Below are 20,996 nucleotides of genomic sequence, written 5' to 3'. Positions count from 1 at the left end.
GTTTCTTAACAAATTTTCCATATATTTTTTGAAGAGTTGAATCTAGTATTCGTTCAATATTTAAAAAAATATGTTCAACTGAATTGCAAAAGCTGTCTCAGACAAATGAATAACTAAAAATATCTAATTATTATCATAATCATCCGAAAATCTAAAATTTGCACCAAATGGCTGAAAATTGTTCACTGTCACGAAGATTGGCATTTTGTTAAAAAAAAATTTATGACAACACTATCAAAAAAAAAAAATCATTGGTAAGCTTGTAAAATTTGATACAAAATAATTGAAAAATGGTTCGAAAAGATTTTCAAGATATACGAACATAAACATTTAATCGAAGGCCGGGAATTGCCCGAATTAATTTTGATTCCCGGGAATTAAAATTTTTACATTCCGGGGAATTCCCGGAATTGACAATCTTATTATATTCTATCCTACATACAAAATTTTTTTGCAGAAATGGTGTTTCAAGCAAAAATGCTTATCAAACCATGCGTTTTAATGATCTCAAATCTAATATAAGAGCCTGTCACTTTTACATGATTTACACATAAAACTTTTTTCAGTGAACAAATAGAGCTAAATTGTCTTTCACAAAGTTGAAGCCAACGGTTTTTGATGCCTGTTAACCGAAGTTAACAACATATGACGATTTGTAAGCGAGTAAGGGTTTTTGAATGTTGAAATATTACTGTGTGTCGAAAAAAACTGAGAAAAAAAAGTCCAAAATTTGATAATTTTCAAAACGAATTGACTCAAAAATCATCCTTATTCTCGTTCAAAAGTCGTTTATTTCATCGTTTTGTTATTATTTGAGTAATTGCGATGCTAAAACGATTAAGAACATTTAGTCAAATTTATGAAAAAAAAGTTTAAAATTACAATTTTTTGTCATTTTTGGAATTTTTTATTTTTACAATTTTGACTAGAAGCGAGAAAGAAAATTTGATAAATCGCTTATAAAACCATCGCAATGCACTCAGACAATAACGAAACGATGAAAATTTGACTTTTGCACGATAAATGGGAATCCCATCTCCTATAATTTCACAATCAAATATTTGATGTTTCAACTAAATGATGCTGTCATAAGAAATTTTTTTTTGGTTGACACCAATCCAAGATGCAACAGTTCAAAAGTACAAGTGTTTGCTAAAAAATCTCTTGTAATTTACGAACGCCTCCAGATACAAGTTTGCACTCTGAGAAAAAAATATGAGAATATCAACTTCACGCAGATATTTTGAAGACGTTTTTTTTTTGTATGAATTCATACACAAAAGATTGAACCAGTAAAATGTTTTTTTCTACACATCCTAACGTTTCAAATTTCAAAAAATCATAACTCACTTACGATTCGTCATATGCATTGGGTAAAGTTTCATCAAAAACCGTTGGCTACAACTTTGTGATTGAAAGAATGATATTAAAATCAGCTTTTGTTTTTGATGAATGTTTGTTCAATTACTGATTTTGCTCAAAGTAGTTATTTTTGCAGCAAGTTGCAAAAAGTGGATTTGTCAATTTGGATAATATCGTTGAGTAACAGCTTAGCGACGACGTGCATACACAAATTTGAAAAATTCCCTTAAATTTCATAAGGTATTAAAAATCAATATGAAACTAGTCAATATAATACTCTTTGAGAAATTGGATATACATGTACGGTCGAAAGTTCTGGGTCTAACAATCTGTAATTTTTTTTTCTAGAATATTTTAAAATAATAACGTTGTTCAAGAATAAAAAAATTAGCTTTTTTATAATTATAGACACTTTACCACGTTTGTTGCATTCGTGTCTCGGGAAATTTAGCAGTCATCATGGAAAATATTTTAAAAGAAAAAAAAAACAAAACCATTAAATGATGTCTAACTATTCTCAAATTTACTTCTTTAATAAATACATATTTAAATAACAACCTTACTTGAAATTGAGGATTAGAGTGTTTTTTTGGCTTGAGAATGACCCCCAAATCTTTTTTTTCTCTCCCGTTACATTTTCTTGATCCAATATAAACTAGAACTGCTAAAAATCTGTTATTTCTCATACAAACAAATGAATTTTGAAAGTTTTTCTGAAGTCCAAAATATTGGATTTATTATTTAACTACATTGAATTGTTCCATGAAGCAATCTTAGGAACTTTCAATTCCTACATTAAAAACAATTTGAATTTTTATTTGTTGAGATGAAACTTTAATATTCTATTACTGGACACTACTTATTAAATCATTTGTTTATCGAACGCGCTTAAAAGTAGCTATTTGTTTTTAAGAAATACTAGAATGTCATTTTTTTCATCAGTTTAGCATAAAATGAGTAGTTTTCAGTTGGAATGAAATATTTTTAATCTCCTTCTTCTCAATAAAATTTCATTGGTAACTAAAAATGATTGTTATAGATTTTTGAGCGGATCCTGAGGAAACTTAGAGATTTAATTTGAAAAAAAAATCTCAATGATCTTCTGATATTCCAGTTTAATTGTGAGAAATGTAATAGTAATCTTGTTGAAAACGAAATAAAAGTGCACAATCTTGAACAAATAAACAAGAACTGTGAGTAGGAACAACTAAAATGTAAAAAGAAATACTTTTAATTTAATCAGAAAACAATAGAACTTTTGAGACAAAATTTAGGAAGGAAGTTTATAATTTGAAACGATGCAAATATTGCATGGGCATTCAAAATAAAAATCATTTCCTATTCTTTTTGATCCGGTTCAGCTCTATCTAGATTTCAAGAGTGACTCATTTTAGAAAATTTGATCCATTGTCATATTCCACCAAAGCTGATGATCCATTTTGATGATAACCTGCTGATTCAATGAAAATTTTGATTTTCCTTGTTACTTGGGCAAATTCTCCCAACGACACTCAAAAGGTCCTCCATTCATAAATTTTCCCTGTAAGACCTACCAACGTTCTCAATCTCCACAAATCAGCGGGTACTTACTTATCGTCGCCAACGATGATGAACGGCAACTTCTGGTTGAACGCAATCCGGGACAGTTTGTTCTTCTTCTTCGATACCACAGCCTGGATACAGATCGCCTTGTACTTGTTGACGTTGAGATCAAATACAAACACTTTGCCCTCGGTCGTGACGGCGGCAAAAACGGTGCTGGAATAGGGAGCCCACTTGACGTCCCCGACGGAAGCACCCAGGTCAAAAATGAACAACGGCTCCCTGCAAAAAAAAAGGAAAGAGAAAACGGAAAAGTCGAATGTAGTAGGGAAAAAATAGGTACTCCAAACAAGAACAGGAAGCATTGCCATGGGAAAATTAATTATCCGCTCGAAAAATGGCTGACCAAGAGTGGCCCGGTCAAGTGTGTTTGATTCGCATGAAAGTCTACATAGTGGAGAGAAAAAGGGAAAAAATGAACAGCAACTACTAACTAAAAAGTTGAATGAGCCACAGATGTGATGAGAGATTATGTGCACAAGTGATGCATCATGGTAAAAATTATTATTGATTAAATTTTAACAGTATCCTCTTTTGATGGAACGGAAAAAAAGTTGAATTAAAGTCTCTCTTTTGATATGCGAAATTTAGTGAAATGTTTCGATTACGTGTTTGATACATTTTTAACCTGAAAATCATCACTTTTCAAAGGTGATTCGACAATTTTGAATAAACTTGGGAAATAAAAAAAATTACCAAAAAATAATAGCTGTAAACGAGGCCTAAGGAAGAATCGCCTCATAAGTGGCTTCCAGTGACTGATTTATTTCTATGATATTTTTGCTCAAACAGTGCCTGAATTGAGAATTATTTGTTTAGTAGGACTTCATATTTGATTATGATTTTAATTTTTTTTACATTAATGGTTCATCATACTAATTTTTAAATTTGCTCAAGAATCTGGGAGATATGGGTTATTTGAGCTTCTTATTGTAGAGCCGTTCCTAAGATATCACATGAAGAACGCACAGTTTGGGTCATATAAACCCTAACTCTGAAGAAAGAACCTCCGAAGAGTTTTGAATTTAACGATGTGAAATTTTATAATTTTCCGTAGGTTTTTGGTCCAGATAATAAATACCTGTTCTGAATTGCCGACACTGCACGGATGTCCTAAGGACTATCACGAAAGAAAGCATGTTGGATCTCAGTGAAGCTTCACGTTTCTTTTAAGAGATCTGAATCCTACTTAACATTAAAGCGAACATCTTTCAAGGAATTAATGGCAAGCATGTTACAACAAATGCTAAAATCACCATACCACAGAAATAGTACTATGTATGCAGTGACCGAGACTTGATGTCATGACCTCTGGTTTAGAATCTGGTTTCTCTAGGCAAGGGTCGGTGGCTTAATACATGTTTTTAAGCATATATATGTACGTGCTAGAATTGTAAAAATTATTTTGAATTATTTGTCAAACTTTGTTTAAGGGGGGAAATATGAGAAGCGGTTAAAAAAAATCGACTTTTTAGCATTTTTTTGAAGCTTTTGTTGGTCAAGGATTCAAGTCGATATTTTCAAAAATAACGAAGTTATGGCCAAAAGAGTGAACCAACTCCAAAGCGCGCCGTAGTGCTTGTTTTACGGGCTATTTCAAATGCTCTTCGCTCTTTTCACCACCTGAGAATTTTCTTCTGAAATTCTATCCGTCTTTCATTTCAACTCTTTGACCCTCACCGATAAAGCCGCAAATTAATTTCATAAAACAAATTCACGGTGATTTCTCTTCTTAAATAACAATAGTTGATTTTTAACAAGCCCCTTAAAATGATCAATTTTTTTGGCCTCTACTCATATTTCCCTCCTCAAGTAATACACGTGAATAATTTTCAAAAAGTTATATTAATTAATTAAATATATTAAAATTTCGATCGATGCGAAGTTTTTGGTGTTTAAAATAATCCAATTCGATAGTGACTTTTGAATAGGGCGAATGCGCCAAATGTAAACAAATGGAGTTATCAGGTGGGTGATAAACTTTATCAGATAAAGTACGTTCAGGATATTTGGTTTTCGAGAAACAAAGGAAACATAATAAAAATTTTGCGGGAGCTTACGGAGCTGTCAAACTTTGAACGTTTTTTTCTCTAAATAGTGATGTTGGCGCATTCGCCGTATTCGAAATTCGATACCGGATTGTTTTAGGAAAATTATTATTTTTAATATCTACCGAAATTTGCATGGAAAAAGAGACCAGGAAACCGGAATAAAAAGGAAACTGCTGCTCGCTTCTTTAATTCCAGAATGGATGTGGCTTCAAAATTCAAATTTGTTTAAAAACAATATAACAATAAGAAAAATACACAATAAATAAGGAAACGAATTTCTAACATATTTTTCTGACTTATGATTATTGCACATTTAAAATAAAAATTGATGATAAAATAAATCAAAATTCCAATGACATTTAAGGTAGTTCCAATTATGACTATGATAATACGAATGATAACACTATTAGTTTACAGCATTTTTGAAGTAAACTGAAGATCACTTTTAATGTGGGGTGCTGAATCTGACAATGAAATTTAAAAAAAAATCAGTAGAACAGATTTCTATTGATGCTCCAAATATGAAATTTAGGAAAAATAAAAAAAAAAGGTATTTAGAATAAGTCCCAAAGTTGGTCATACAAAATGAAATGTGCACTGTCGATATCCAGATTGGCAAACGCCGAATGTGATTTTTTTTTTGCTAACGAATCTATCAAACGATCGGTATCACACACAGTGCGTAAAATTTAATCAACAATTATCGGGGCGCACTGTGTCGATAATCTCTTAATAAATATTGTAAATTATTGAATACTGAAGGTAAACATGAATATTCAGTAAAATAAAACTCTTGAAACAATCCAAGAAACCAAAAGTCCCATAAAACAGGTACAAAAAAGCTTACTCAGCCCCATGATTGATATGAAGTACGTTCTATGCAGCTCAAAATTTAAGCTCTCTCGATTATTTACTATTTTCAGTACATGGTGCCGCCATGATGCCATGCATCGGATTACAAACTCGACAAATTACTCAATTTCTCAATTGCTCTATTTTTCCTACATTTCCTACATATATCGCATCAGAATGGTTACTCAAGTACCAAATTACTTATTTAAAAAAAAAACTTGCCCGGCTTGGAGATCGAACCCGACCTTCGTAGTAAGAATCGAACACGCTACAACATGACCATGCCTAGATGTTGTTTCTAACTGAAACTAAAACTCGAAGTGATGATGTGATTTTGAAAGCACCTCAATGCACTTTTTGTGACTTAGTAAATCCCGTTTTGAGCACTTTTATGCCCTTCATGTAACTTAAGTCCCTCATAACGTACATATAAATGACTTTTGCAATTTTCAAGTTCATTAATGAGTACATATAGTTCACACATGGGAATTGGGCAATTTTAGTCACAAACAACGTACATATTAATCACATTTGCAACTTTCAAGTTCATTGATGGGTACAAAAAGTTAACTCAAGGGAATTGGGCAGTTGATTCTCTTTGTCAGCCAATATGTAACTTTCAAAGCCTTCATTTAAGTAAATATGTGACCTTTTTTTGCTTGAAAAGTCCTTATTTGATATTGATATGCGACTGGATTATTTTTAATTTGAATTTTTTAATTGTTAACGGCTTAGTCAATCATATTTTTGAAAATCATAACACGTAATGAAAATCATTTGTTTTGATTTTCTAAAATATTCTATATTCTATACTGGCCATCGCCGTAAACGGGAATGATGAACTTGAATGATCAAATCCACAAAAAAATATTATTTCGAAATGACTTCTGAGCAAAGCTAATGCCTAAGATTTGTTTATTTAGAAGCGAAACAAATGTGAAAAAATGAATCCATCTTATCTATTTGAGGTGTCAGGTAGAATTGCAGAAAGAATATTAAGTTTGGATACGTGTGTAAAAAAAATCCACACTTGTTAAACAATTAAATTGTTACTTTTTATCACATTTACAAAGGTGATGGAAATTATTAGAGAAACATGAGATATCACAGAAAAAAGCACGTTAGCCGTAAATATTGTGAATATTTAATTTCAAAAGGATACAACCAGATCACCGGACAAGACTTGAACCCGCATTACCGCTTCAGTACACCTGCGCGTTTGCCAATTACACCACGGTGAACGTAACGAATGAGGATCCAGAATGCGTACATGTCGAGCTTCATCGGTTGACTGCTGGATCTTCTATCGATACACTTTATGTATATCTCGCATGTGTTCTTTGCCCACTATTGATCTTTTTGTTTTTCCTCTATCACCAAGTCACTATTGATCTCTCTAATAGTGAGCAAAGAACACATGCGAGATATGTATGGAGTATATCCAGGCTTACCGATGTGCCTGATTTTTTCGGGATTTGTCTGATTTTTGGAGGCCCAACCTGCTAATCTGATAAGACTTCGGTTTTCCCTGATTCTTGGAAATAAGCCCGCATTTCTCTGATTGAACTGCATTAAAGACATTAGTGAAGGTTAAAATGTGGATTGATGACCAAAAAAAGAACCCCACTTCGACCGAAATTTCCGTATCTCGAGTCCCTGAATTAAAAAAAAAAGTTGACAACCCTAAGTGTATCGATAGAAAATCCAGCAGTTGATCGATGCTGGGGGAGGAAGACTGATATTCGCTGTATCGTTTTTTTTTGCTGTTCGACAAAAACCGGCAATTGTAGAAAAGATTTGTAATCGTTCAAATTTTAACTTTAGATGATCAATTTTGTGTAGCGAGTCATGTAACTCAGTTTTTTAGGTGCTACATTTAAGTCTTCTGCAGATAAGCTGCAGATTCAAAAGTAAACATCGAAATCGAATTCAACAGCTAGATTATTAAAAACCAGTCTGTCAACTCTGTTGTAAATATCAATTTTGAACTACATAAAAATTTTTGTCGGTCCAAAGGAACTACCCAAAATCTAAATCTGTTATTTAAGCTATTTTCAAGAACAACCATTAACCTTCCCATGCCGTTTGCCAAATATCCGTTTCGGGGAAATTTGAGTTGTAGTTTGATTTCGTTCTCCTGGCTGTAAATGTTAACCGATTTTGATAATATTATATTCATTGTGTAGGTAATTTGTTCTTATTACTCAAAATTTTAAAATAAAGTCGGTATGTATTACCAAGCTATCAGAAATTGGTTCAGAAATTTTAAAGTCCGCAAAATCAATTTTATTTTTAAAATGCTCATAACTTTTGACAGCTTTTCTGTATTTAAGTGTTTCATTGATGTTTGAAATCGTCAAGAATCCATCTATCCGACAGTTTATAGATATGTTGGGGTCCAATGAAAGTTTTGACCGCTATCTCAGATCGTCCGGTAGAAAACAATCTAACTTTAAAAAAACGATATCCAATTTTTGCTTTGCTTAGCTGTATTTCATTTCCCAATGAACCGATTTTCAAAACTCAAACTTCAATTTTTTGACGTTAATTTGATCATTATTTTCATAGAACATACTTGGTCTGTCAAAATTCCAAGTTCTTCAGTATATTGGAATGATAATAAAGAGATTTTAAATGTGCGCTTCGGGTCATATTGACCCGAACGGCATGGGAAGGTTAATCAAACAATTTTTATTTACCACCTTCAAAAACTTCAACGAAATTTGAGTGACGTAAGACCAAGCCCACCGCAAGTTGCTATTTCGGTCGGTATCTAGATGTTTTGATTGGTTGCGTTTTTATCTACTTACTTATTTTCGCACCCATTGTTGCGATCCAGGTTTGTATTTGTGTTTGTTTATTTTCTGATAGCAACTACCGGCTGCGTTGCTACCGGGTTGCTACATAAACGCATCCTGTAACAACCTACTGCTCGAATGCTATTTCTCGAATCAAGTTAGCAACTGTTGGTACGATGATGGGTTGATAAATATGTTGCTGAATGTACTCGATTCGAGGTTTAGCAACCATTGGTGGGCTTGGTCTAATATGCCTGAAAACACGAAAATTTGCCACAGTGAAACAAAACCTAATTAAATGATTGTTTAAAGCAAAACAAGTGCTTTTCAGCACCAAACAAGTTTTATTGAAAATCTCTAAATAAGAAAGTTAAATTATGAACCTTCGCACTGGTCGATAGATTGATGAGATAAATTTGACGTTTGAAAGATTTTTTCTTTTTTTATTCAGTCTTCCTCCCCCAGGACCGATGCAGCTCGACATGTACGCATGCTGGAACGTTCACCGTGGTGTAATTGGCTAACGCGCTGCTGTGCTGAAACGGAAATTGTGGGTTCAATTCCCGTCGGTGAGCTGTTTTTTTTAACTTAATGATATCTACGGCTTACGTTCTTTCATTCTTTGATATTTCATGTTTCTCTTATTCTTTCCATCACCTTTGAAAATGTGATCATTTTCAGGTACAAAGATATATTAAGACGAACTCAGAACATTAGGTTTAACTTCTTATCCATATTTCTGCCATTCAAAAATAAAATTTTCTATGACTAAATTTAACAGGTTTTTCAAGAAAAGAGAATATATTTTAGTAAGTTTATAAAACTTATCGGAAATAAAAATTTTCAATTATTTCTCAATTGTTTTGGGACATTGAAAATGCTTAAAAATGAAAAACCATGAGCTTATTTCATTATCCCATGGTGCAACGCCATGAATCAAGCCTACAGATATAGAAAAACAAGGGAAACATATTAAAAATAAACAAATATAAAAAATTACGGTCTCATGTCCTCCCAGATCTTGACACGCCAGTCGCCGCTGCAGGATGCAAATATGTTGGAGTTGAACTTGTTGTAATCCATCCGATGAACGGGCAAGTAGTGGGCATAGTAGGTCATCAGATATCTGTGAATGGGGCACAATAGAAGCAGAATAAAAAGAAAAAGGTTGGGATTAAAATGGCTGTTTCCGACAAACCAACGTATATGTACATAAATAAGTATGTTAATACATAGTCAGTAGGATAAAATGCTGCTTTCGAGGTGAGTAAATTTTCGTTGTGTTGTGGTGTGTATGGGTGTAAAATTTTGATCATTTCAATTACGGTGTACTTGCTGTATGGTGTTTTGAGTGTGTGGTTTTTCAGGTGGAACATCCAATTGAAAGCGGCCGAATTACAGTAATTGATGGAGCAGATGGCATGAAATGGATTGTATATTTGCAGATGAGATGAATAATTTCGCAACAGTGTTGAGCTGTTTGAGTGGCAATCCATTTTGATGGATGGGTTTGTGGGTTTAGCGAAAATTTTGCTTTCAAATGAGGGTATCCGGATGCTTTATTTACAAGGCTTTGAAAGCTCAACGACAATTCTGGAAACGGCTTGAAACAAGAGAAACATTCAAAAATAGAATAAGACCGAATAAAAGTAAACATGAAATATATAGGTTTTTTTTTCAGTAATTTTATTGAAAAATAGCATGTACTGGAAGTATTATAATACATATAAATTTTTTTTTTATTTTCAAAGAAATGATGATCAATATTGGCAGAGCATTATTCTATGTTTTGCTCAAAGTCGTTTTTAGAAATCTTCATCAAATGAAATGGATTTCGTAAACTTTTTTTCAAGAGTTAAATCAATCATCAAATTTACATTCAAAAAATTACACAGACATGCGTTTCGCTAGATCTATGAGGAACATAGAAAGAATTTTCTAATTGAATTATTCAATCTGATGACCAAATTCATCAAGCTACCTACAACTACATCCAAAAAATACCACACTTTTCGAGAACATTTAAACGCTATGACGATCACAGCTAGACACAAGTTGTATAATACAAAGGATTGTTTTTTTGCTGAGAAATATTGTATAAATCTAAAGGCTGATTAAAAGATTAGAAAATTCTGATCTCAAAACTTGAGATACCAATTTTAATTACCTTACCTTTGATTGGGTACTCATTTGTTAGAGTAGAAAAATGAAAGTAAAGGTTAATGCACAGTTGAATACTTTATACTTCATCGTAAATTAAAGGGAATTAAATTCAATATTAAATGGAAATCTTAATACGCTTTTGAAGCGTAAATTTGTATATGTACCTATATCCATCACTATCAGTTTTACAGTGCCCGGGAGAGTCTGGACCGACTGGCCTAACGTAGCAAAAGGGCGTATAAACAACATGTTGTTTTAAGTTTTGATTGGTTAAGTAAAACGAGCTTACTATATCTCACCTATTTATAGTATTTACAACTTTTTATTTCTCCATACATACGATGTGCAGTCAGTAAGGACTAAGGCAGTTTAACTAAAAGCTTTGTTATCAATATTCTATATACACTGAAAAACAGCATCCTTTGAAGAAAAACCCATAAAGGTTTGAAGCGGTCTGTTTTTTTTTTAATATGAGATATTAATAATCATTAGTTATAAAATGAATCCTTGATTAACTATTTAAATTGAAAATTTTAACTGCGAAATTGCCACACACTGTTGCAAAATTAATGCAAAATTCGATTCAGTTTAACTATTCAAAAAAAGGATAACCTTTCTTATTTCAAATTCATCAAATATAAGAAACGTTTTTTTTTTTACCATAAGTGGCAGTGAATGTTTTTTTCATAAATAATGTGAAAATGCAACGATTTTAGTTGGGTTTTGTTTGGCCTAGCCTCATTTTAATTCCATTTTATGATAACAGGTAAAATACGTTAATTGCTGCAGATCAAAAATATGATCTTGTTTTTATCACGTACCTGTATTACCTTTTCTTTTGGATCTTGGATTTTGGATCTCTTCCACAATATTCCGATAGAAACTATATTTTGTGATTTGACTTCCTGTTGCATTTTTAAGATAACTTTAAACATTCATATACGCGTCCACGAAGGATCCATCGAATCTGATGATGTCTCAAAAGAGGGTTCAACGGGATGGATTCAACAACTTGTTCGAAAATTCGAGGAGTTGGGTAAAACAGTTATCGAAGCGTTATCGAATGCATTCGTTTTCACCTCGATTCTCATTTGGAATTTTCTGCTCAAAAATTACAAAAAAAATTCCTTCCCATCATAAAAATTTGAAGTACCTCCCTTGTGGCTGATTTAATAAGATGCTTGAACTCCCCAGGATAAGTAAACAAATATTAAACGTTGATGCCAGAATTTGGACACTAGACCGCTGCAAACATTGCAATGCATTGACTTTTTGGTGCCATACGTCGTAAACCCTCCGTTGCATAAAGTAACAAATTTTCAACGAATAATAATCATTCAATAATTTTCATTAATATACACATAATTTCTAATTGTTTAAAATATTTTTAGGGAAAAATAAAAAATTATGAAGCGGAGGGTTAATCATAAATATAAAATTAGAGATGATTTAGTTTATTCCTAAATCAGAAACGAAAAAATTTTTGCATTCCAAATTATACAGGAAATTCAACTAAGCTTGAAATGAAGATTGTTATTAATGTTTGCTTTTGCCTACACTTAAACTTCATTTTTATTAACATGAGAAAAAGCTTAGTATTTCATCTAAAAATAAAAATCTGAATTAAATAAAAAGCTCAAAAATTGCCAGTTTTTTTGTAAGAGCTTTCAATAAGTTCATGAGTTGTGTTTGTCAAGGTTATATAAATCAACAAACTCATTGGCTATGCAAATCAGTAATTTATGATTTTTAATTTTCATAAAACGTCAAAACAGCTTTCAAATTAGCAGATTAAATTAAAAAAAATATAACATCGAAAATATTTTCTGAGGTACAATTTAGGTTTGTAGTTTATTCAAACGAAATGTACTGAAAGGATCAAGCAGTACTTATTTTATATTTTACGTTATATTTTTTACCTTTCAGTACAATTCTGGTGATTTTTCAATAATAGATTTCTTGAATTTTGGGAACCAAATAAAATTCGCAGAAACTGCATGTTCTTAACAATAACCAAATTCTCGAATGTTTCGGGACAATAATTCACCTTGAAACACCATCTTTTGTATTTTCATATACTTTCAAAATGCTTTTAAATCTTTAAATGAAAATCCATACTTTTTCTAGTTTGATGAGTCATGTTCTGAAGCTTTTAAAGTTTTTCGATTAAAATTAAATTGTGTTTTTCTATTTGTGCTTTAACTTAATTCTATTGCAATAGTTAAAATTCACCATTTTTTTAATAATGTAGAAAAACAATCTTTTTTTTTTATTTAAGCATACTTTTTACATGTATTTCATATCAAGTGACCACGAAACCCTCTCCGGTTTGGCCCTAAATCCAAATTTAATTGAAACCAATATTCACCACACTTATTTTCTTCATATAATGAGAAGGCGACACCATCAGCATCCTCTAGCGGACAAAATGGAAGCTCTTATTCGAGAAATTCGTCTAACTTGTGAATAGCGTGTATTCCGGACTCGATTTGATCAGGGATGCCAGTATAATAAATGATTTTTTTCATTTTTTTTTCTTGAACCATACAAATTTAAGTGAATCAACAAACAAACAAAAAGGGGTTAAAGAAAATATCTCCATTCCATACTTGTAAATATTTCTGAAAAAAATATGGAGCGGAGTAATTACTTTCCATTACCTTCCTTATTTTATTATTTCAAAAGATAGATTTAAATCGGCATAAAGTGTTTTTTAAGAAAAAGATTTTCAATTCAATCGGTCCGAATAGAAAAAAAACAACTCAACTGTTTATAAAGTTATTGCTAACTAATAGTTAAAGAAAAGAATATTTACGTGGACATAATTTGGCAAAAATGGTGTTTTTCGACGATTCGTATTAAAATATGGTATTGTTATTGTCTCATGCTAGATGCTTCTTGTTAGTATATGAAAAATGTTCAAACAAATTGGTTTATCGGTATCAAACTATTAAGTTTGTTAGATCATTTATCAAATCCAGATCTTAGGTCAAAGGATATTATACCGAGCTTTTATCCAGCAATGACATGACAAAAATCTCTCTTTAAATGTTTAATTAATCAATTGGTTAAAAAAAATTCAATGTTTACTAATCGTTTCCGAAGTGCCAGTGCAGAAAACAAAAGGCTAACAATAAACGTCCATTAACTCTGATAATAGACTTGAATTTATGCCTAAGTGACGTGTGACATATCTTGTAGTTTCCGAAAAACATGAAGGAAGTGGAGGCTGATGGTGCGAATTTTGAATTCATTTCTCAAATGAGCGGAGTTTATTTTTTTAAGTGTACGTAAACTATACTATATTGTGATGAAAAAAGATTATTTCCTGAGACAGATTGTGGAAGGGTAACGTTTTGTTTTTGTTTTGAAAAATGTAAACACCAACTGGTCGCCATTTTTATGTTTGATGATAAGCACTGTTCAATACTTTCTTTTAAAAACTTATTCAATTAAAATCATAAACATATCTTCATGTTTCAACTTATTATGAATTTACAATAAACTAAATAAAGAATTTATGTTCTCCTCACCCAGGTGCGCTTGCAAAATCACTACAATTGCATTGCCAATTTTATTTCGTTACTATCTAGTCATTGAACATGCGTAATGTTGTTATTATGTTTACCCTAGTGAACCTACATATAAGAGAAGCGACGTCTGAAACACAAAATTCCAATCGATACAAAACAACTGTCAAAATCGATTCCAATCGATCCGAGCAGATGTCGCAGATCTTTTACCTTTCTTATTGAAAACTCAATCAAGGAAGGTATTGTGATTGTTGTTATATTTCATACAGACAATTTTAAAGCTGGTCATATGAATTTATGATTAGGTGCAATTTTTTTTCAATGCTTTGGTGAGTCGTGTTCCTAGTTAGAAAACTATCTGATTGTTAACGAAATTCAAGTCATTCATACCGTTTATTGTGATCCTTTGGGCATCGAGTTCAATGTTGTTTTGTTGGATTGATGGAGCGTTCACTTTAGAGCTTGAACATTGAGCCAGAAAACAGTGCTAAGGATTTTTTTGTTCAAGATTTCGGCGATGTTGCCACATACTTTATTTTAAAAGAGATCAGATGTCGCTTCTCTTATATGAGGGTTCACTAGTTTACCCTACCACGATATGCCGAAAAAAATGTAAACTTGAGAAATCAGCTGTTCGTTTGACAAGTGGGGAAATGCCTTATATGTTCGGACGGCAGCATTTTGACAGCTCCAGATCAACATTTTGAAAGGGCACAAATTGATTTTTTTTTATCAATAGAGACAAATGGGTGCAACAGAATTGTTTTTATCTTCTAAATTTGAACCAAAAATTAAAAAAAAAAACTCTGAATAATCGGAATGCGATATATTTCTTAATGTTTTCCCATAATTTATTTGTGCACGTTAACGTAAAACGAATTTAAACAAATGAAAAATCAAAGTTTAAAAAGATTCACAGAAACAATTATCGAAGAGAAAACAAAATTTCAGCAAATTTGCTTTTTTTTAAGCTTCCGCTTTTTTTGATTTGCCGTTATGAATGACATATTCTAGGTAACGGATCGTTGCTAAAATCTCGAAGACAGAGATAAAATAATTTTTATGGAATTCTTAAAGGCGCAAATTTTTGATTAAGAATATGTAGTTTTTTGTTTACTCGTGCTGGCGGAAATTCTCAATTCAAAAGTCTAAAATCTGTGCTGGCAGATTTGATCGTGAATGTCGTAATTCAATGTATTTTTAGATATTTATGAAGTCATAATAAATTAGTCATTTATTACGGATGCTTGACCTTAATGTTTTAGAGTCTAATAACATTATCTTTACATTCTTTCTTTTTTTTAAACTTTGCGCAGAATCGATAGTAATATTACAACCACGATGATTAAGGGTTTGGATAACGTTTTAAGAATTTAAAGAATTTGCGCTGTTGATAATTTATATTTATTCAAAAAGGACTCATTTTACTTCCGCCTTTTCGATATGCTACGCCACACTTTTTGCGATTGATATTTGAAAAATCAGCACACCTGGCATCTCTGATCAAAGCTTCGAAAAAATTCACAGTGTAATACTTCCATTTCTGTCGCCAGATAGCGCTATTCGTATCTCCCGTTTTCTCGTTAAGTGGTGTATATCGGTTCAAGTATATCTGCCTAAATCAGAAGGATGAGTTTTTATAATGTTAATAAAAAAATCCAAAATTTTTGGAAAATTGCACCATTCCCTTTAAATAGCAGCCCCCCTATTCTAAAAAATTAGGACTTTTTTTTCTCAAAAACAGCCATTTTCTTTTGTGAATATCTCGGAAACTTCAGAAGCTATAGATAAAGTAAAACCCTTGTTTTGAAAATAAGATAATGTTTTATTGAAAATTTTCACGCTGAACCCATTGGCATCATAAAAATATCATAAAAAATAAAGTCATTTGAGATAAACAATTGACAATAAATTAATCTTCAAAACAAGAGGCTTACCTGATTTGTAGCTTCTACGATTTCGGAGATATTTACAAAAAATTTCTGTTTCTTCTTGAAAAAAAGGAATTTCTCCAGAACAGCGCATATTGAATCAATAATTTTCTTTTGTGAATATCTTAGAAACCGCATAAACTACACCCTTGTTTTGAAGAAAAAGTTATTGCTTGAATGTATAATTTTACGCTGGACACATTTTAAGTTCCAAAATACAAAAATATCGGGTCTGGCAACACTGTACACAAATTTTAACAATGGCATTCAATGGTAATTTATTTTGTAACTTGTGGGCTACGGTAACAAGGAAAAAATTGATTTTCGAATTTGTAAACGATTCGTTCTAAGTTGGATAGACACGTTTTAAAATCATATAAATACAACTCTCGTTAATAAAGGAATATTTGAAGATAACGTGGATTACGTTAAGTAACTTCTTCCAACACTTTTCTTCCTGCCTTGATTCCAATAATATATTTCTGTTTGCTACATACCTTCAATATGAATTCAAGGTGAGAATCATGTTCATTTGTTCCTCAATGACTTCCTCACTTCTACTTAATATAGCTTCTGTTCTTAATGCGATAATTCGTGGCACTTTTCTAGCACCTTCCGTAGAATAGGATTAGAAGTTTATTTCCAGATTTCTGGAAGTCAAAATAAATCAGGAAGTTTAACGTTATAAAATCAACAAATTAGCTCTACTTCAAAGTTGGGCTTTCTTTATTTTTAAATTAGTATAGACTAAGATTGCCAGAATTATTTTCAGCTCGTATCCGGGCCGGACAAATCCGGGAAGTTATAATAAAAACCTGGCAAATCCGGGCATTTGATTTCAAAATTGTCGACCAAAAATTAGGGCCTTATTTTTGTTAAAACTCTGAAATTACTCAACAAAAATCAAGAAAAAAAAATGAAAAATAATTTTGTTTTTCAAAATTTATCGTAAAATCGTATTTTAGACTTTCAAAAAATCTTTCATAATTATTTCTTTAAAACTTGCTCAAAAAATTTCGTTTTGGAGGCATAAATTAAAAAAAAAAATGAATCACAATTTGTTTTTTTTTTTTTTTGATTTGCCAAATAAAGTGAATAAACCCGGCAAAATCCAGGCATTTTTAAATGAAATCCGGGCAGCCTGTTCCCAAATTTTGTTTCAAATATCCGGGCAAACCCGGATAAACCGGAAAATCTGGCAACCTTAGTAAAGACTCACTAAAAATTATGTGTCCATTTTAAGGCAACTAGAATGCCGTGATCTGGGGGAAATCGAAATTCGGGAACCACAGTGACGAACAGAAGAGTGGCTAGCACTTCCTAGCTAAACTTCAATCTCTCCGTTGGAGATGTCACCAATAAGTTGGGAATATTGTCTACAACTTTGCATGAAGCTTTAAAACGATCCGGACTATCGACTTACAAGAAGGTTGTGACTGTTAATAGCAATGAAAAGGAAAACCTTACGGCAAAAACAAGCTTTCGGAAACTGCATTCGACATTGTTGATTGAGTTTGATTGCATGGTGATGGACGACGAAACCTACGCCAAAACAGACTTCAGACAGCTTCCGGGACAAGAGTATTTTACAGCAACTGGAAAGGGAAAGGTGGTAGACATTTTCAAGCATATAAAACTATCAAAGTTTGTTTACCAGAAAATTTACGTGAAAGAGTGTCTTCAAAAGCGTTTGCTGCCTTTCCTGAAGAAACATGACATGCTGTTCTGGCCGGATTATGCATCCTGCCATTAGGGAAAAAAGCCATGGAGTGGTATGATGCTAACAACATTCAGGTTGTGCCTAAAGATGAGAACCATCTCAAAACACCAGAACTTTGCCTGTTATACCGAAATCAATCTTATATTCAAACCATTGTAATTTTTTATCGTGTTGGTCAATTTTGATGAAATTTGGGCAGAGACTAGATTATACTTTTTTACATAATTTTTCAAAATTTTGAGATAAAAACATGAAATTTGACTTATTTACAGCTTATTTGGTGAGGCAATTATAATGCTTCCCACTGTAACTAAATCAGCACTGTCTCTCTTCCTTGTGCTCGAAGAATATTCAAAAAATCAAAACAAAATGATCCAAGAGTTTGCTACGAATCGGGAATCATCTTGCGAGATTAAAAGGCGCAAACTATACCATCGCCACTTCAGCGCCATTCAGTAAGAGTAAATGTGCCAAAGGTCATCAATCAGTTAGCCCGGACTCTTACCCCAGGAGGGGGAGGGAGGGGGTTTATTAAAATTTGCGTGGATCTAATTTGTTGGAACTAGGCAATCTCAAGGGAAATATCGGAAGCAAAGAAATTTTAGAAGTAAAATAAACTTACCGACGACGCGCCAATCACTTTCGTCCAGTGTTTTAGCGCACACCTTCAATTGGCCTCCGAGGGCCAGGTTCAACAACTAATAGGCACTTCCGCTACCCAAAAATTTCCGTTAACCGAACCGAATGCACAAGAATAACGTGTCGGAGATTACCAGTTTCAACAATTTTTAGATTTCCGATTCTCTATATCCATTCTCCGATATCCAACGACTAGAAACTACGAATTTTCCGACTTCTGAGCGACTTTTCCAATCAGTGTCTCGAATGTTAAGAGCCCGGTTTTCGGTTTCCCAGTTAGCAAGAAAGATTCCGATCGCATCCCCCTATGAAGTTGGCTTCGGGTTTTGCCAAGACAATGATAGTAGATCGCCCGCGAAATACCAGCATTTCTTCTCAGAGGTTGTAATGGACGTTGCACCTACAAGCCATTCTAATTCTGGTAGCCCTCTTGACGTTGGATCGTGAAGTTCAATGCGTTTCAACAGGACCGGTTCATTATTCGCTACCTAGAGATATTAACCTTGAGATTGCCAGTAAAAAATAGAATTCGAATATAAAAATAAGTTGCAACGCAACAAGTTTACCTAGCTGAAAGTTTCATGAAAAATATCAACTGTGAGAAAAATGGCAGCTTGTCCAAGTTGGAAGTTTGTGGGCAGCTCTGCGCTATTTCATTCCTCTATGAACGCAACTGTATCTTTCAAATTCTTTTTTTAACAGTTACAATAATAGTCAAAATATTATTAAGTAGGACCTAAATGAGTTAAGATAATTTCAATTTAAATTCATGAGGTAAAAAAAAACACTTTATGATAATTTTCTTTTTAAACAAAAAATATATCCCATGGACAAAACAAAAATCTTGAAAATATGATTGAAAATACTAAAGGTCTTGTAGATTCGGGTTATCGAATACAGAACATTCGATGAATCCTTCCTTGTTATTTTTTTTGCTTATTTCCAAATATAGTAAAACAAGTATACCTCACTGTCAGCCTTCTCCATACAGCTCATCTAGGACACGAATGTCAGCACCACCTACTGATAAAAGTTCCTTCTAAAGTGACTGATAGTACCACCACAGATCACACTGACATGACACTTAGAACAAAAATCCCAACATTTTCTGTCGATTGCCACCTATTGTCGGTGTTGTGAACCTTCCAAAGGTGACATAAATTCCCAGTAGGAAAAATTTACCTCTTTAGTCCGATTGTATCGTCAAAATTGTCTATTTTTCTTTGTAAGCTGGGTGGCACTTTCCAACTGGGAAAGCATTTCATCACAAGTAATCGTTAAGCACTCCTGAATCGATATTGCATACTGCTGAAAAAATTACCCAGACAACCAGAAGTCGTATTTTCTTTTACAGATTACATCGTATAGATTGTCATTTATACTCATTTTCGTATATCTGAACCTACAATGTGTGGTCCATGCATATTCTTTATCGTAATTAAAAGCATTGCATGATTTTATTACGACAAGAAGAGAGACTCGTATTTATGTACATATGAACTCGATCTTTGTGTACGACAATTCGCAAAAAGTCCGTGAAACGACCGATATACGGTGATCAGCCGTGACTGAGAGATTTTGTCGTGCTATGCATAAAATAACTCGAAATAAAAAACGTATATAACTGCATTGATTCGTAATAAAGTGCATGCAATCGTACACCTTTGCAAATTAATTCGCATGTCTGATTTTCGTAAAACGTATTTGCTGGCAATCGTAAAAGAGTACAAAAAAGTTCAATAAAATCGTTTATGATAATGGGACATCGATGATTGGAATCGAATTAAAGGAGGCTTCAAAATGTTGGTCTATTTTTAGATCATCGATGACGTGTTCTACGATTTAAAAGATTTAAGTTATAGAAATATACGATTTGCTTTTGGTTTAATGCCTTTGAAGCAAATCCCCTTGAATTTTTATATTCCAGATAGCGTCGAGGAATCATCATGAGCTGCAGATCGTATGGTCAGGGGATCAAGTCCAGGTACTAACAATAAAATCAGCAATCAGGCAAATAATAAATTTGTACGATATAAACTTGAAATTGACAGAAAAAACGCGTTTCTTTGAAATAATCTTATTTTTATTATTTTTATGGATGAATAAACTGATTGGTTTAAAGTATAAAAAAAATTATCTTATTTTTATTCAACTGACGGAAAATGAGAGCCCTGCACTCAAGTCGCAAAAGACGACCAAATAAGTCGTCAAACTTTCCATATTGTTACGAAAAATGTCGTATATTACAACCTCAATCATCTATATGATGATGTAAATTGTCATAGTATATTTCAAAGAGAATCAGGGTAGTCGTAAATGATGCGCATGACAAGTCGTGCGAATCG

At 32.7% G+C, this 20,996-nt stretch overlaps 1 protein-coding gene across 4 annotated transcripts in view; it reads right to left on the bottom strand.

Moving 5' to 3' along the window:
• The window catches only part of LOC129749873 (dynein intermediate chain 2, ciliary), a 97,056-nt gene that overhangs the window by 5,895 nt on the left and 70,165 nt on the right, over positions 1–20,996 (bottom strand). For 3 of the 4 annotated variants that reach the window (XM_055744973.1, XM_055744975.1, XM_055744976.1), the window contains 3 exons: positions 10,833–10,850; positions 9,666–9,791; positions 2,953–3,186 (listed from right to left, as the gene is read on the bottom strand). In XM_055744973.1, the coding sequence (XP_055600948.1) occupies positions 2,953–3,186; positions 9,666–9,791; positions 10,833–10,850 (378 nt within the window). The remainder of the gene's footprint in view (positions 1–2,952; positions 3,187–9,665; positions 9,792–10,832; positions 10,851–20,996) is intronic. The other variant, XM_055744974.1, reaches the window with a different exon arrangement.

The sequence above is a fragment of the Uranotaenia lowii genome, chromosome 2 (genome assembly GCF_029784155.1).
Source record: "Uranotaenia lowii strain MFRU-FL chromosome 2, ASM2978415v1, whole genome shotgun sequence".
NCBI classification, from domain to species: Eukaryota; Metazoa; Arthropoda; class Insecta; order Diptera; family Culicidae; genus Uranotaenia; species Uranotaenia lowii.
Note: the sequence above shows the minus strand (reverse complement) of the source record. Positions and strands in the feature narration are given on the sequence as shown.